The 19,414-nt window shown below is 35.3% G+C and overlaps 1 protein-coding gene across 3 annotated transcripts in view; it reads left to right on the top strand.

The window, feature by feature from the left end:
• ACVR1C (activin A receptor type 1C) overlaps nucleotides 1-19,414 on the top strand; it is a 68,176-nt gene that overhangs the window by 36,210 nt on the left and 12,552 nt on the right. The window contains exons 2-3 of one of the 3 annotated variants that reach the window (XM_047770430.1): nucleotides 12,917-13,156; nucleotides 18,062-18,292. The exons of 1 other annotated variant lie outside the window; for it this stretch is intronic. In XM_047770430.1, the coding sequence (XP_047626386.1) occupies nucleotides 12,917-13,156; nucleotides 18,062-18,292 (471 nt within the window). The remainder of the gene's footprint in view (nucleotides 1-12,916; nucleotides 13,157-18,061; nucleotides 18,293-19,414) is intronic. One more of the 3 variants, XM_047770431.1, reaches the window with a different exon arrangement.

Here is a 19,414-nt window from a genome sequence, read left to right as displayed (position 1 = left end):
TATAACATGACTTTTCTTCTTTAGTCTACTGATATGATGGATTACCTTAATTGGTTTTCAAATACTACTTACAGCAGGGAAGATATTTATTATTTAACCAGTAATTAATATGCTTTGTGACATTTATTTGATATAAAATTTCTTTAATAAACTAAGAATTTGTTTGTTTTAGTGACATGGTATGGTAAGTTAACATTAAATTGAATAGGACTGCACATGCAGTTACCTTGGGTTGGGTTGTTCTCTCTGTGAGGCAGTACTGGATGGTTATTAGCTGTGTTTGGAACAGCAGTTGTTGGAGAGGAGCTGGGAACCTCCAGGATGAGTGGTGACACAGCCACTGCCAAGCATTCTGTCATTTTTGTGTCATCAGTGAGTGTGATTGATATTTCCTGCTCTGCCTACTAGGAATTTATCAATTTCAGATGTGATCACATACTTATGAAATATCTAAGGACACACTGAAAAAGTAGACAGTATGACATTTCTATAGTACTTAATTCTCTATGTCACATTCATGGGTAAAATGGTAGAAGAAAAGGCCAGGAGGTGACCAAAGCAGGTTGGAGAAAATCTGGGACTTCCCTTTTCAGTTCCAGTTGAAAGCCCAGTGGATCCTTGCCTCCTGGCTCTTTCATCCATCACCTCAGACTGTGGGGTCATTTCTAGATAGCTGACCTGATGTAGGTACAGTAACTCATTCTTATCATGTTTCAGCTGGTCTTTTTCTGTCCTGGGTCTTGTTTGTAATAATTGGGCTTTTGCTTTGTTTCTTTGTGACAAAATCCCACCTTGAATATTGCTTGTGAGTTTTTTCTCCCCTATTCCTTTCCTGGCTGGTGTCCTAGTAACTCAGCAGTTGGAGATCTGCAGGCACAAACTCTTGCCCTACCAAAAAATCCTTTCAATGGTTTGGCTTTAAATTCTTAAAACCTTTGACTGGTGGCTTTCGTACAGGTTTCCATTGTGACATACAGGAAAAAAAAAATATATATATATATATATTTATTTTATGTAATTTTTCCCAACCTAAATACACACACATATGGAACAAGAATTTTACATTTTTTCTTAAAATGTGAAGTACTCTGTGCTCTTTCATTAAATAAAAATTCTTGTCAGACCCCACTAAAAAGTTGTTTACATATTTACAAGAAACATTATTTTAGTTGATATTTAAAATGTGGTAATTTTAAATGCAGCAAGGACATTTATTGTTTTAATTTACTAGTTCGAAAATCTATTAAGAATACAGTTACTATTTTAATTTGCAATGTTTTTCTTTTAGATGGCCTTTTAAAATCTTCTTACCTGTTCTTTTTAACACTAAATTGGATTGAAGTCAAATTAATTCAGATAATTCTAAGCAAGATTTGATTTAGATCACATTAAATTCAATCACTTGCCCTTAAAGTACTTCCTTGTTGGACATTGCATGTAGGTTTAATTTTTATGAGTTAATTGTTTTGATGGAAGTAATTTTATAGTTTGATGGAAATACATTAGAAAAATTGCTGCTTTCTCTGAAGCTTATTGATGTATTTATCTTTGATGCACTGGAGTGACCTTCCAAGTTCAACTTTTATTACAAATATTTACAGGGTTTTTTCATATGTAACACTTGAAAGGCAAAAATAGCCATGTATTTGACTAGTGCTTCAAGTTCATGTCTCTACTAATAGAAAATATATTATTCTTTTCATTAAATAAGCATAGTACTGAATAGTTGAAAATTAAAATTAAATATAGGCTATACAAATCAGTTAAACAAGATTAAACATATGTATTTCATGTAGTGTAATCTGTCTAATTTCTTACTACTGCTTATTTTTGGGCCAGATAAGTAGAGCTCTCTTCAACTCTAAAAATACCTGCCCTCTTTTGTTGATGCTACATGTCTTGCCCTGACTCCAGGGACCTTAGGTCTAGTACACCCAGGGCTTCATTAAATTTCCTGCACAGTAACTCATGCAAAGTGTCCACTCACAGCTTTCTCTGAAATTAAGAGAGAAGCCAGTTTGATGGGGAAAATTCACCTTCAAAAGTAAATGAGATATTCTTAACTCTTCAAGAGTGTTTCCATTTCAATTAAAAAGGATTTATTTACCCAAATTAGTGTGTGCTTTGGGGGGTGTGGATGGGGAGGGTGGATTGTTTTAGGGTAAACAAACAAATAGATGAAAAAGTTCCATTCACATTGGAAGATAATTTGAGTCTGTGTCCCTATAATGTATTTTGTCTGTGAATCCTCTTAATAAGTTTTCACAGTTCCTTCCTTGATTTGGGGTAAGTTGAGAATTCTGTACCTGTTCTCCAAGCTTCTTTAAACTCTTTCTCTGTATTTTCTAATATTTAAATCTCTGATCATTGTTATATCTATAGCTTCTATGCATTTGAATCTGCTGTTTTTAACACTGCTGACTCATATTCTTGGTGGCTACTTTCCTTGTGCGTCTTATAATTTTTGATTGTAAGCTCATGTTTTGAGAACCATATATGAAGGAAACTTTTGAAGCCTGTATTTAAAATATGTTCCTCCAGAGAAGATTTATATTAGCTTCTGCCAGGTATCTGGAGGTGCTACCAACTGAAACCCATTTAGTGTTTTGATTAGGTTTTTTTGGCCAAAATATAGCATGAATTCTGCCTCTACGTCTGCCTATGTGGATCCACACTTTTAGTGAAGAACTCTTAAAGAGATTTTTTAATTTTTTCTGCTCTGCATAGAGTCCAGGTTGAGATAGATAAATATATGAGTATATACCCTGTTTCTCTCTGCAGAACATTTTCTATTTTATTTTCAATGTAATGTCATTCATATTTGACTGATTTATACAAAGATCTCTGATGTGAACTTTTACCATTTCAGAAACCATGTTTTATCTCCCAATCATGTGATACAGTTTGATAAACTCAGTGCTTAACTACTAAGAACTGGCAGATGCCTCCAGGGTAAATGGAAGCCTAGTGTTCAGATATCTCTTTGATTTGCATTTTATTTTTAGCTGCTGAGCAATTCATTTATTTTCCCATCAGTTTAATCATATAATAGAAAAAAAATAGTTTTTCATTTATATTTTATTCAGCATTTTTGTGTGTGCTGTACTAAGAAGGGCTTCTGTGGACATCTAAAGAGTAACTTGGCAGACGTGGAAATTCCAGGATAGTTTATTTTTGAAATGATGCTGGCATAATTATCTATCCATCTGGGAGAAAACAGAGCTGTACCACAGTGTCATACCATATACAAAAATAAATTACAGCTTGATCAAATATCTAATTGTGAAACATAAAACAATTTAAATGTCAGAAGAAAATTTAGAAAAAAAGATTTTTATGACTTTACAGTATGGAAGCTGTTTTTAAATAAGACAGGAAATCCAACTGCTATAAAAGAAAAAGACAGCTATAATTGACTACATGCAAACTAAAATAAAAATGAATAATAAAAGACAGCATAAATAAAACCAAAGATAAATTAAATGTGGGGTAGAGATATTTGTAGCATACATGATTGAAAAAAAGGTAACTGTTTAAAAGATAAAAGAGCCTCTGTGTATGTGTTTGCGTGTGTGTGTCCATGTGCATGTATGTTCATGTCCATGGCAAGAGAGAGAGTAAAAAGAGATAATGAGAGGGAATGCTAAATGAAAACACACATGGAAAATTTTCGGAAGAGAATGTTCAATGTGATCAAGTAAATATTCAAATTTTACAGAGGAGAATATCCAAAAGATGTTCAGTAATACTAATAGCTGGGGGATAAGCAATGAGGTCCTACTGTACAGCATAGGGAACTAATAGAAACTGCCATGTTTAGTAGAGATGTCAAAGGTATCTTTGCTTATTGCAAATTTAAATCAGATATAAACCCAAATCCTTCTAACCCCAGGGAATAAGCTTGGGTTTCTTACTAAGTAGAGCGGGGGAAAAAAAAGAAATGAAGAAAAACAACAACAACCTAAAAACAAACTGAAAACCTTATTCATGAGAAGCTATATACAGAGCCTGACTATCACATGGATTTTAGGTCTAAGTGCCCATTGCCTAAATAGTACTCTCCAGACGAAAAACCTTTTTTTCATTTTTAGTCTTTGATAAACATTTTATTTTATTTTTAATTTTTAATTATTTATTTTTTATGATTTTAATTTTTCCATTATAGTTGATTACAGTGTTCTATCAATTTCTACTGCACAGCATAGTGACCCAGTCATATATGCATGTCTTTCTCTTTCTAACTTACTTCACTTAGTGTGAGAAAATCTAGCTCCATCCATGCTGCTGCAAATTATATTATTTTTTTCTTTTTTATGGCTAAGTAGTCTTCCATTGTATGTATGTGACACATCTTCTTAATCCTTTCATCTGTTGATAGACATTTAGGTTGTTTCCATGTCTTGGCTATTGTGAATAGTGCTGCAATGAACTTATGGGTGCATGTATCTTCAGAAGAAAAACTTTTTAAAGTAGACCTAGATTAACAGTGTCCCTAGTTGCCTCACAGAAGCAAATTCAAACTCTCTAGAGAAAGCCACTTTAATATTAAATTTCAGAGAGATATAACAAGCACTTTTGCAAGGACATGAGCGGACGTAATGAAGAATAAGAATCCCAAGCTCACAGAGGTTCAAAACAGCATACATGAGCCATTAGAAGAGAACAATAAAGTTTCTTATATTGGAATTAGTAGACAATAGTTATAGACTAGCTACTCTTCTAAATTTAAATAAACAAAAGGCAAATTTAAAAACATTTTTTAGAGAATAAGAATTTGTAAAAAAGTGACCTAACAGATTCGAACATCCCTGGGGGATGGGAAAGGTGATCATAGAGGGCATCTCCAAGTGGGGGAACTGGTAGGAGGTAAGGGGGGTGCTGGTGATGCATGGAGATTTATAATTACTTTTATATTAAACCTATACATTGTATGTACTTTTCTATATATTTATTGTATTTCACAACAAAAGAAAAACAATCCATCAAGTTTCAAAGTAACTTTTGAGTATGGGTAAATTTATGAAAATTATATACACTCTTAATATCTGGAGTTGATATTGGAGACCTAACAGGCTAAGGACATTATTTAACTCTTCCCTTATAAATTTTTATATTGTCTGATTTGTTGCACATATGTTCTTTTTCTTTTCTTTTTTTTTGTCTCTTTTTTTTTGTCTTTCGAGGGCCGCACTCGCAGCATATGGAGGTTCCCAGGCTAGGGGTCTAATCAGAGCTGTAGCCACCGGCCTACACCACAGCCACAGCAACTCGGGATCCGAGCTGTGTCTGCAACATACACCATAGCTCAGGGCAACGCCAGATCCTTAACCCACTGAGTGAAGCCAGGGATCGAACCCGCAACCTCATGGTTCCTAGTCAGATTCGTTTCCACTGTACCACGACAGGAACTCCATATGTTCTTTTTCTAATGAAAAAAAATCTAATGGATCAAAGCTTTACGAAGACTATGGATAAGTTTTTTCAAAGACATCTAGTTTCCTCCAATCCCCATTTAGTAGCAGAATCTAGACTTAGCTGGGTGTATGGCTATCCACCTAATAGACGATATTTTCAGCTACTCTTACCTGTAATTGTGGCCATGTGACTAAATTCTGGCTAATGAGATGACTGGTAATGTTTTAGAGAATGTCTGAGAAGACTTACTTGAAACAGAACTGGCATCTTTTTATGCCATTCTCTATCATGCTGCCTGGATGTAAAGGATGGAGTTTAGCAGCTCCTGGGTCGGCGAGGATGATGACTAAACGATAGGAATGGAAATAAGGGAAATGAAAGGGGCCTGATCTAAAATTTCATGGAGCTGTTCTACTAACATCGGACTCCTCGTCTTCAAATTTCTTTTACACGAAAGAGAAAAGGATCCTTCTATATAATTTTCCTCTGTGATTAGTAATTAAACCCAACTCTATGAACATTGAAACAGCAAAACAAATCATGGGTTGTATCTGCTTATGGGTTGATCTGACCCATAGACAGCTTTTGTTTGATCTACATGGTTTCTGGGGGGGAAAAGTGAATTTCTCCACAGTGTTCAAAATTAAGTCGTAATAAGAAAATCCAGACACCTAACTTGTCTTAAAAAAAAAAAAAATCAGAAGTCTGACTTCCTTATTGTACATAGGTTTTCCCTGCTCATTTATTCATCCATTCAGTATCTATTGAATTTATATCCATTGGCCTAGAGTGCCCACTATCAGTAGTTCAGTATATTTTCTATTTTAATATAGTTGAGTTATCCTGTTTAATACAGTTTTATGTCTTTTTCTTTCATATTTTTAAAATGTCTTTTCCTATGTGAAGGATCGTATATTGCTGCATGTTTCTTTCATAGTTGGGTTGCATTTTGATTTGGAACAGAAATGATTTCTGGTGACTCTAGGTGACGTCAGAGACCTGCTCAGAGAAATAGCAGTGGTAGCAAATAACATCAAGAGCACTCTAAAATTGTCTAAGAAAATTCATCTAGGATAAGGTCAGGAAATCTGGGCTAGAAAGCCTGTTATTTATAGGGTTAATTTTTATAGGAATTGCTCTGTAGTTTTATGTGTGCACTAATTGCCACCCTTCATATGGAAATAGACTATTCAACAAACACATTCAAGTTCTGGGTATCTTCCCGTTTTGCTACCAAAACATACAGCGCTTGAAAGGGTAAGTGCAACAATAATTCCTGATTTTTCTTCTTGGAGTTCAATACATTATTTTAATACATTGTATTTTTGACTAATTCAAATAATTAATTTCAGCAAAGAAAATACATGCACAACATTAAAATATGGGTGCTTTATTAACCTCAATATAATTTGCTCCTTCCTGTTCTCAGTTATGTAAGGAAAAATAAGAACAATTTTTATTTATATCAGCTAAGGTAGGTGAACAGCCCATATTGATTAGACGCATGTCTAAATTAGATTTTAAACCAAACTGAAGGATTACATTTGAAGGAAGGCAAACTTCCAAAACATTAGAAGCGATTTATCAAAAATTAATTTTAAAGCTTACTATAATTATAAAAATTTCCAGACTCAGATAGTGAGTATTATTCTTTGGGGAGTTGAAAAGTCTTGTTTTCTTAATTCCTTTAGAAGAAATCCACTGTTGTCTCTTAAACGTTATGGCTTTCTATTTTAAACATAAATACATTGCTCTAGGCAGTGTAGGGTGACATCAACATGCTGAGAAATACTTATGGGACCCCTTGTGGTATTGTTCTGCCATCACAGGAACAAATCCATTTATAGCTCGTTCTCTGAGGATTCAGTGCACACCTGACAGGTGTGCCAGACAGGGTTTTTTTTCCTCCCATTAACTGAAAGATGCTATGAATTTTACATTTTGAAAAACCTATGAAATATAAGCATACAAAAAGTCAAACTTGTGCTTTAGATGTTTAATAAAAGAAGCATTTCTTGTCTCTAGGAACAAGTACATTGATTTTAATTATGAAATTTTGTTCATAGGGATGTCATAGGAAATTGAAAGTGAAATTTATAACCAGTTCTAAGTTTAGGATTTTACTATGTAAGCCTTATTTTTCTCATTTACATAAATACTATTACCCATTCACTCAAATATTTTTCGGGTGATTATCATGAACAGGACATTGAATTGGATCAAAATATCATTATCTCATGTCAGTCTTTTCTGAGTGAAGAAGCTTCTTTGTGTGAATAAGTTAGTTGTGGGAGAATTTATATTGATGTGAACATTAGGACAGAGAAGTGTAACTTTTCCTTTGTCATCAGTTTTTTTAAGTGCTTTCTCTGAGCAGTGCTCTCTGATATGAGATAGGATGCTGTTTCCAAGGAACTTTCATTTTCCTTATGTAAAAAATTGGCTTAAGAAAAAAACCCTAAAATATTCCTTGAACATTACATCTAATTTCTTTACAGATATGTATCATTCGAAAATATGTGTTTTGATGACAGATTAAGAAATTAATCTCTGAGTGCACACCCTGACATGAAGAAAAACTGAAGCCAATTTGAATTCTTTTACATTGTGTTAATCTCATCACTGCTTGACTCAAAGTTCTTCCTACCCCTTATGCCAAAGAAAATTATACTCTTCAATTTAACATTCCCATTTCCTTAAAATATAAAAATGTCATTCTTCTTCTTCTTTTTTTTAGGGATGCACGCATGGCATATGGAAGTTCCCAAGCTAGGGGTCAAATCGGAGCTTCAGCTACTGGCCTATACCACAGCCACAGCCATGCCAGATCAGAGCCACGACTTTGACCTACAGTGGTGTAGAGTGTGGAGCTCATGGCAACACTGGATCTAGAACCCACTGAGCGAGGCCAGGGATTGAACTCGCATCCTCATGGATACTAGTAGGGTTCATAACTGGCTAAGCCACAACAGGAACTCCAAAACATCATTATTCTTAATCTCTGATGCTAGTGGACAAAAGATTTGAAGCTTCTCAGTGTTCCTCCCAGAAAACCAGCATCACAAGAACTAGCCAGGAAACATTTTTGACGTGTGGTGCACTCTGTCTGTTATACATTTATGAAATCAGGCCAAATGAACAAATGTACGCAAATAGCCATTTCTAGATTGAGCACGGAATGATGGAGTGGCCCTTCAATACCTCATTTGATTCAGTTAAAAGGCAGAAATAATTCCCTTGTTATTTCTGTCACTGCCATGGCTCGTTGAATCCCTAGATTAGAAAATATTCTGCCATTTTTCAGTACTTGAGGTTCATGTTGATCAGAAACAACTTGTTTGACATGATTATTCTTGCTCTGTGAAGAAGAGAGACCATTTGCTGCTCCCTATAGTGGAACATGTTGGAAGGATCTAACTGAATTAACTTCTAAATGGATTTTTCCTGATGACATTTATAAGGGTCACTGTGAAGAAGTAGGAGTTTAGGACAACTCCAGTAGGTGGCCCCCTGTAATCAGTGAGTAAAGAATTGTATGGAATTGTTAGACAAAACTGGTGGCTTAACTCCTTAATCTGTTCTATTTCCCATGTGTGTATTTCATACATGTAAGTTTTTTTTTTTTCTTTTAGGGCTGCACCCACAGCATATGGAGGTTCCCCGGCTAGGGTCAAATCAGAGTTGCAGGTGCTGGCCTATACCACAGCCATAGCAATGCGGGATCTGAGCCACGTCTATGACCTACACTACAGCTCACTGCAATGCTGGATCCTTAACCCCCTGAGCGAGGCCAGGGAACCACATCCTCATGAATCCTAGTCAGATTCGTTAACCACTAAGCCACGAAGGGAACTCCCATACATACAAGTTTAATTACATATTCTCTATACTGGACTGACTCATCATTAATGGAACAGTCTTAAAAATGGAAATGATCAAATAAGAGTTCTTCTATGATCAAGAATGTAAAAGCTGCTTGAAAAATTAGTATACGTCACTGAAATAACTTATTAACCTGTATTTTTTTAGGGCCCCACCCATGGCATATGGAGTTCCCAGGCTAAGGGTCAAATCGAAGCTGCAGCTGTTAGCCTACCCCACAGCCACAACAACGCAGGATCTGAGCTGCACCTACACCACAGTTCATGACAATGCCAGCTCCTTAACCTGCATCCTCGTGGATACTAATCAGGTTCATTACTGCTGAGCCACAATGGAAACTCCTTGAAGTGAATTCTTAACTGCACTACTGTCTTTTTCTACCATGACTCATTGCGTATAGACTGCAGGGTTTCCTGGTCCTGTAAAAATTAGAATCAACATTTGGTTTAGAAGATAGTTTTACAAATATTTGCCTTAAAAATTGCTCAGTGCTCAAGGAGCTCTTTATGAATAGTGTTGCTAGCCTTTTTCTAGCCGAGTCACCTTTTTTTCTTACTAACTCCTATCAGTAAATTTGTTCGCTAGAAACATTGCCCATCTGTAATAAACATCCCTAAGTGCAGTAGCCATCACTAGAGCAGCTCACTTATATAGATATTATTCTGTTTTCAGGGTTGCTGACCTTTTGCCTCTTTGTTGGTTGCCATAGTGATGATCTGAACTCTGCTTAATAGAGCTTTACTAAAAAGAAGACAATCAATAAGCTTTTTACTGTACTATTTATATTGATAATTTCTAATAACATATATCAAAGTAAAGTGTAGCCATATAAATGTATCCAAGAGTGGGATTTTATTTTTAAAAACATATTTATGTACATGTTTATGTAAGTTGCAAATGATTAAGTGCATTCTATGACTTTCTCAGAATTCCTAGAATACCTTTGTGAGGACATAAAAATATGGATGCAACTTGAAATGTAGATTTGAAAGATTATTGTGAGGTAGGTAATAAAACTCCTTTATAACAGCAGACTTTAGAATTGCAGGTTCCATGGTTAATGATTTTTCAATCAAAGGCAAATCCGAAAACGGTTTACTACTTTGTCCTAAGAACACTCAAGGCCAAACTCTTCTCCTATGCACCTCTACAGCTTCTAATGATTTCAGAGGAATCCTAAAATGCCTAGGAGTAGGGAAGTTGCTAATCTGCCTAAATTCACCTGGCAAAGTAGAAGAGCATGAAATATGTTTGTTTACAAAGTTCACTTGACATTTTTAAATCTTTTACTCACCAGTAGTAGATAGATTACTATTTTTATGATTATAATGAAACTTTTAGGAATATATTTTTAAGGAATTTGATTCTTTTTCTTTCAGAATTAAAAATAATTGTTTTCAAATTATATTTACATATTCTGGTTAACATGTGTGTGAAATGCAAGTTCATTTAATATAATAAGCTCTCTAGAATTGTCATTGCAAATAAGGAAATCTGAGGAATGGTTTAATTCTTCCTCTTATGAAACATTAACATATATTCTTTGGAATGAATCACATAATAAATAAATATTTGATGTGCCAGGTGGTGATAAGATCCAGAAAATGAAATAAAACAGGAAAAGCGTATAGAGAGTGAAAAGGGAATGAGAAGGAAGTACTATTTTAGATAGGGTTGTTAGCCCAAAGCATCCTCTCCTGCCTGGATTATTGCATCAGGGTTCTAACTGGGTTGTAGATATTTTTGAGGTATGCATCTTTGCTGTAGATATTTTTGCTGCAAACATTTTTTCCCATATAACTAATTGTCTGTAAAGCAATTTTTCCATAAAAGATAAAATAACCAATTTGACAGTTTGGTTTGATAATTTGGTTTCATTTCTCCATTGATGGTGTACTCTCATTTTTATATTACATAAATCTTAAATCTCACAATGGTCTATTCAGTGACAGGTGGATGGGTGAACTTAAAATATTGGATGATAATTATATATATTGACTTGATAGAAAATATGGCACTAAATTATTAGAAGTGTAAAATAAGAGAATGTAAAGCTAGATTGAATATGATACTAGAAAATGACAATATACTGGTTTGCAAATCCTTCAATGATTTGAAGGTACAGAGTTGAACCCCACACAACTTTATAATGTCTATCAATGGACATGTGACAATTTGCCAAAACAAACAACAGTGTAGAGACTTTCACAAAGTGAGATAAAGCTCAGTTGCAAATATGCATCCTAGTATTTGGAAACTGATACTTCTCTTTTTTTTTAATTAAAGAATAGTTGATTTACAGTGTTATGCTGGTTTCTACTGTATAGCAAAATGACTCCCTCCCCCTCCCCCTTAGAAACCAAAAATCTGTTCTCTATGTCTGTGAGTCTACTTCTCTTAATGAAGGAATAAATTTTAGTGAAAAAGAAAAAGTGTGACACCAAATTAGAAGACAAGTTAACAAGCAAAAAAAAATTAAAAAAAAGAATAAAATACTATGAAGCAAAACTTGGAAGACAAGTGCTTAGATATAGCTCACTAAATAACATTAGTTAAAAGTTAGTTACTTGGGCAGTATCACCAGGAACCTATACACATTTTAAATGTATTCAATATTTTGTCTTTCACTGTAAAGTCTTTTAAACTCATTTTTCCTGTTTCATTATGGCCTTTTTAATGTAATTGGTCTCTTAGCTTTTACTTTCATATCTATTCACACAGCAACTTCTCAGAATATGTTAGATATCATCTTTTGTCTGTTCAAAACCCTCTGACAGCTTCTACTTGGAATATAATTCACAATCCTTTTAGCTCACAAGACCCCATGTGATCTTTCCGTTTTTGCCCTCCTTGACCCCATTTCCATCTATGCTTCTCTGGTTTTACTGTGTTCCGGGCACAGGTTGTTTCTGAACACACCAAATGGGTCTCCACCTCAGGACCCTTGACACTTTCTTTCCTTGTGTTGGGAACAGGCTTCCCTGAAATATTTCCCTTTTTGCCCCCCAACCCCTCCTCAGAGCGACCTTCCATGACCAATCTCTTTAAAGAAGCATCCCACCATCACTCTGTCTCTTTGCTTGTGTCTATTTTTCTTCATAGCTCTTATGATCTTTTGCATATTACATACCCATAATTTTTTCTTTTTCACATACCCATCTGTGGTGTATGAGAATGTAAGCACCACAAGAGCAAGGATTTGGGCTGTGTCACTCACTGCCTTATCTCCAGCACCTGGCATAGTGGCCTCATATTGCAAGAGCTTAGTAATTAGCTGTGGCAAAAATGAATGAATATGCCTTAAGGATGGATTGCTGAAAATGTGAAGAAAAATATAATAGCATGTCAAATTATTTGGAGGGTTTAAAAAGGATGCCAAGTGCTAGTGCTTTTTATTTCTATCTCGCATTGTCACCTGGCATAACTGAGCCTCAACTGCATCCTAACCCCAACTCCTTTTCCCCATCTTTGCTTCTACTATAGAGAGTCTTTACCAACTAACATAAGTTTGTAAGAGCTGCACATTATAGATGTGAAATTTTGGTGATTGCATTTCCAATTTATAAAATATTTACAGTGGGTTGACTTACAGTCATGTTCTTTTTTTTTTCAATTAAAGCATCACCAGGTGCCCCCAAACTTGGACCCATGGAGCTGACCATTATTATTACTGTGCCAGTTTGCCTCTTGTCCTTGGCTTCAGTGCTGACAGTGTGGGCATGCCAAGGTCGACCATGCACCTACAGAAAGAAAAAGAGACCGAATGTGGAGGAGCCCCTCTCTGAGTGCAATCTGGTAAATGCAGGGAAAACTCTAAAAGACCTGATTTACGACGTGACCGCCTCTGGATCTGGCTCTGGTATGTGGCTGTTGCTCATTTTATAGTCAGAAAAGCTCTTGCTTAAAAATAAAAACCATTTTTTAATAAAAATGGGCCCTAATATTATGAATTCCATTGTTTAAAATGCTTGATGTGGTGCATGGTAAATTCTAGCAGATAAACTTCTGTCAGGATTTGATGAAGAGAAAAAAAACTACTTTGATCTAAAGAATTAAATCTTCTCAGTTGCTTTTTGTGCCTTTAGGTATTCAGATTCTCATTTTCACATGCCTTCAGAATTTATTTCTGAAGCAAGAAAGAGTGTCTTTTCTCTGTTCTCTCCCCCATTGTGGTTAGTAATAATTGTTGTTGCTGCCTTCGTCTTGTTTCATGGGCACAAACGAGTTATGTGTTTAAACAGTTGAGTTCTGGGGAAAATATATTATTTATACATAGTAGTGTTCTTTGCTTGTGATTATGAAGGTCTTCGCAATCTGTAGGCAACCCCTGTGGTGTGTGTGTGTGTGTGTGTGTGTGTGTGTGTGTGTGTGTGTGTGTTAATAGGGAGCTGACCTGAAATTAAAATCAAGAATGTAGTCTTAAAGCACAAAAATGATAGATGAAAGAGAGCAGCATAGCATTCTTGTGCTGGCTTTTTGCGGTTAAGGTTATGTGATAACTCTTTCCCTTTTAATGGAACCTCAGAACCCCTGTTGAAGGAGTTCAAAGTACCAGGCTGTATCATGGCTTCAATGAGCCTTCCTCATAGCACAAGGCATATGAGGGCTTTTTGGGTTTCCAGTGACAGAGTTTCCCCAGTAATAACAGACTCCCTAAAATGTCAGAGGGCTCCTGGTTCTCATGTATATTTCCAAAAAGCCTGTCAGCAAGTGGTTTTGCAGAAACATGAGCTAGGGTAAGGCTAGGGGAGTCATTTCAGTAGCCCCTGCACCCCCTCTTGCTTTGGAAAGATCATTAAGGATGACTACCCCAAGAAGATTTTGAGGAGCTCCCTTGGTCAAGGCCTTTGGGAGCAGGGCACAGTTAATAGGGCAGATAACAGAGGGAAAGTAGCATCCAGATGAGCATCCATATTGAACATGAAGCAGCTTTGGACTCAAGTATTTATCAGAGAAGAAAGTCCTGATTATGTCTTCCAGAAAACCAAGAGAGTTGGCTGCTTCTAGGGGCAAGATCTCTTGCCCTTTCACCAACCAAAGCTTCAAGGGTTACACCGTCATTGCACAAATTAGGTGGTGTGTTTCCAAAGGAGGAATATTGGAAAGAATATCTCCAAACTGCAAAGTTTATAAAACTGAAATACAAATTAAATTATTGGATAGAAAATTGGCATTTTTTTCTTTAAAAGTTGAACTTATTAGGATTTAATATTCTTTCCTTCCTTGAGTGTTACATTTTGGGGGCCTCTATGCTCTAATTTCTTGAGCCCTGGAAACATTCTAGGCTCAAATATGGGCACAGAGCTCTGATTTGTGCCAAGTTCCTTGAAACCTTATATAATTTATTAAAAAATTCAAGGGATAAAATAAACATCTTTTTAATTCCCAATAAAACACTTCAGTTCATTTGAAGATAGAAGGCAGAAATGTGTGTTTTGGAGCTACTTTTTGAATATACTTAAGATGACCAAGGAGTTCCCTTTCAAATAAAATTAACTAGAGACTGAATGTTTACTTTAAGAAAGAGGTCATGAACCAGGGTATAAAATAAAAAATGAGCATTAAGTTTTTAGGCGTTTTTGTGCATCTTGAAACCTAAATCTGGACTTATTGACTACAGGACCTTCTCTTTAGATTATTCTAAGTTATCTCTTAAAAGAAAGCTGAAAATATCACCAAGCACAGATAATTTCTCTCTGTTTCTGTCTCTCTTTCTCTCTCTCTCTCTCTTTTTTTTTTTTTTTTTTGGCTGTGCCCATGATGTGGAATTTCCTGAGCCAGGGACTGAACCCAAGCCACAGCAGTGACCTGAACCATATAGAGACAAGGCTGGATTCTCAACTGCTAGGCCACCAGGGAACTCCAGATGATTTCTTTAATGACTGAGTTAAAAAAGTTCTAAGCATTTTCCTCCAAAGCCAGCTGCATATGACCACTGGCTAACAGTAACAGATAGTCTTACTGCTACTGATCATCAGGGAGAATGGATCCCTGTGCTGCAAAGCTTCTGTGACAAAACTCACCCATAGGAAGAAAATCAGACATGCTGCTTCCCTTCTGCTTCTCTTCTTTGGCCAGTGACCTTAAGCAAGAAGCAACTTTGTTAGATGTTGAGAGACAAAAATTGTGGGTTGGATCCCAATCTGGTCAGGGACAAATTTCAACGAGATATAATATCTGCAAGAGAGGAAAATGGACTAGAGTTTTATTAGACTGTCTTTGAGAGATGATTGTGTCTCAGCTTCTAAGAGTTTGGGTAGGTTGCTGCTTTCCTGTCATGATGTTACTCTTCTGACGGATGGTGATATTTTCATCAGACAGGCACCAGCTTAAACAGCCCTGGGTAAAAAAAGTAACATAGGCCTACAGGGATAGCCAAAGTTTATGTGTCTTCAAAGGAAATTTATAAATGTGTAACACAAAAATTTCTCAGATTGTGATTATTATTATTATTATTATTGCTTTTTAGGGTCATATGGAAATTCCCACGCTAGGGGTCTAATTGGAGCTGTAGCCACCAGCCTATACCACAGCCACAGCAACACCGGATCCTTAACCCACTTAGCTAGGCCAGGGATCGAACCCACATCCTCATGGATATTAATCAGGTTCATAAACCACTGAGCCACGACTGGAACTCCTACTGTTTTTGGTGGTTGATTTGAAAGGTCCTAAAGCAACCTTCATTGAGTTTTACTGTCTCAACTTAATTGCTCTGTCGAATACCTTAGATGATGTCTAACTTTGTACCTGGTCTGTGGTATCAATCATATGCCTAATCAATTTGCAGTTTGAAAACATTGGCTTATCTAGTTCTCTAGCCAGTTGTCATTATTTACTGTTGTTGTCGGTAGTGATTGGTGGTGGTGGTGCTTTTGTGAGGGGAGTGTGTGTGTGTGTGTGTGTGTGTGTGTGCGTGCATATGCATGCAAGATGAGGGGAGGGAGGAGAGAGATTGAAATTGCAAATTAGCTTAATAATTGTTAGTACAACTTTCATCATGTGGCAAGTGTTAAAATTGACTCTAGTTTACAAAAATAGCCTATATAGTTTGCTGTTAGAAATCTTTCCAACAAGAGAATGTGAATGGTGAGAGAGCAAGATTTTGGATTGAAAACCAGTGCTTTAGTTGTGGTCTGCCTTCCACTTCTTCCTGGGCAAGTTTTTGATTAGCAGGCAGCCCAAATTTTCTCATCTCTGAAATGGTAAAGTTGAACAAGATAATCTCAGAAGAACTTTCTGGCTGTGGGGCTTTGTAACTAATTGTTGAGACATGTAATAGTTAATTTATAGTCTGTGCTTATTTAGTCATAGTGGGTCAGTCTCATGAAGATGAGAACATCTAAATAAACCATGAGTCATTTTAGGAGTAGAGGTCAAAGCCTGCAGCAGCTTACAGGGTTGTTGCTCTAAGGGTTTCCCAGCCGTCTGAGCACAATAACAACAACTAAACATGACTTTCTTGAATAAGTTAAACTGTGACCTCTTTAGCTATTTCCCCTCTAATTAAGAGTAATAAATATTTGAGGAATACTGTGGAAATTAAGAAAATGTCAAAAATTAGAAGAATATCACATTTCACTCTGATAACAATAAATAGAAATAACTGTTATAGAATTAACATATCATTCTTTTCAGTCTTTTTCCTGTACATATTTTGATTGGCTAGATAGGCTTATTTAGATGGATAAAATTTCCTCTGCCATTTTTATTTAACAAAAGTATTGTTTTTATTACAGCAAAAGTATTTTCTGACATCATTAAGAAATACCTCTTCATAAGCAGCATCATTATTTTTGGTTCTAAGTAATCTATCCTAAGACCCAATGTTAAGGGCAAACCATCAATGAGCATGTAATATGCTATATACTGTGCTAGGTGCTTAACATGCTTATTAATTCTCACATTGTCCCTATGAGATAGGTAATATTATTACCCACAGCTTTTCAGACAAGGAAGCCTAAGCTCAGAGAAATTCAATAACTTGCCCATGGTGACCATGTGGCACAGCTAAAATTTGAACCCAGATCTTTCTTATCTGTGATTTTAATCTCTGCAATATATTTAATAATTTTTCTATTATAAGATACTTTTCCTTATTTTTCCTATAAATAGTAATAATATATTAAACATTTTGACATCAATTTTTATGTATTTTTTCATTAAATCTTTAGAATAGTGGTCTAGAGGTAAAACTGTTGGTTTAAAAGAACCTAAACATTTTATGTATACTCAGAATATATTTCTTTTTTACTTTCTTTTCTCCACTGAAAATGTCCATTTAATATTTTCTGTGACTGCACCTGGCTTTTAGTTCTATATGATTGCATTACTTAATCATTAAATTTGATTCCTACCTTAATTTTAATTTGGTTTTTTAAAAAATTCACAAAGCTTTTGCATTCTAAGTTGTACTAGGAACCATATATTTTATTTTAGAGGCTAACAACATATGCTTGGTGACCTGACTGGCTTTAATGCACAAATCAAGGGATTTGCAACAATTGTGGAAAATTAGATATATGCAGCAACAGACTATGTTGAAGAAATTTTTATTTGTGAATATAAGACAAATTCATAGTAAAAATTTGGAGTGTTTTTTGAGCATGTTTGACATTAAAGTTTGATACTATGGTCCTTATTTCTTCAAAATCAGTAAAATTATTAAAGTGCTTAAATGTTTGCTTTTTGTGTGGAATAATGGTAGTTATTTTCTGGCAATTATTTGTTTTTAATCATCAACTTCATCTTTTCTTTGATTTAGGTCTACCTCTGTTGGTTCAAAGAACAATTGCAAGGACAATTGTACTTCAGGAAATAGTAGGAAAAGGCAGATTTGGTGAGGTCTGGCATGGAAGATGGTGTGGGGAAGATGTGGCTGTGAAGATATTCTCCTCTAGAGATGAAAGATCTTGGTTCCGAGAGGCAGAAATTTATCAGACGGTTATGCTGAGGCATGAAAACATCCTTGGTTTCATTGCTGCTGACAACAAAGGTATTTTCAATCCAGTTGGGTTCAGCAGATAAAATGTTACATCTCTTCTCTGTGAGAATACATATCTCTTTGTTTTTATAAAATCTACATGAAAATCTGATTTCTTTTTAAGTAAAGAATATGTTTTCCTCTTCTCCACTGATAAATGTGCAGAAAATGTACAATAGAGGAGGGCAAATGAGTGATATGAAATCATGATGACACTGTAACCAGCTTGATATTTAAAATATTTGATCACTAGTATGGTACAGGAACTAACCAATCAGAACAGAAACTTCAATTGGAACAGAGTCCTGGGAGAACCTTGCTATACTAGGTTTTATCCCTTTAGTTGCTGGGTCATGAAAAGATCTGGAGGGGTCTTGGTGATTTGGCAGTTGATTTGGGTATCTGGGGCCAAGGAATATCATTAGAAGTTTTGAATAGCAGCTGTTAACTAATCAGGACAAAAATAACTCTATATTTTGATAACTAGTACAAATATAACCAGTGTATGCTAGCTGAATATTCATCTTTGTTGGGACTATAATTTTCATCTATACAACAAATGTCAACTCCAGGACTATTTTCTATGAATATTATTAGAATGGTAGCAGGCAGGATAATTTTAGTGAAATTTTCTATTAATGTACTTTGAGTATGATTTATATCTTGAGGTTTAACATTAACAACTTCAAACAGTACTATAATCTAAGATTTGTAGAATAAGACAGACCATCATTTTTTTGGTATTTAAATCAAGTCATAAAATATTGTATATATGCCTGGTAATGAGGGACTGGATATAGAATTTGTGGATTACCTATGCTCCCTTTCATCTTTTTGCATAGCTTTTACTCATTTAACTGTGCAGTAGTTCCCTTAAAGAGAAACAGGGTACAAAGGTGAGCAAAACATGATCCAGTCAATTATTTTTTTTTAATTTGAACTGGTAATACTCATGAAAAACTTTGGACAGGTAGATATTATAACATATCTAAAAAAGCAAATTACCTGTGGATATCAGGCACCTGTTATTACCTACGAAAATCGAAAATCCATGGTTATTTCTATTTAACATAAGCTTGATCATGAAAGTATTTATTACTTAGCCAAAGAGAAGCTTAGAATTGTTATATCTTT

Source organism: Phacochoerus africanus, chromosome 3, assembly GCF_016906955.1.
Source record: "Phacochoerus africanus isolate WHEZ1 chromosome 3, ROS_Pafr_v1, whole genome shotgun sequence".
Lineage (NCBI taxonomy): Eukaryota > Metazoa > Chordata > Mammalia > Artiodactyla > Suidae > Phacochoerus > Phacochoerus africanus.
This window is presented reverse-complemented; position numbering and strand designations above follow the sequence as displayed.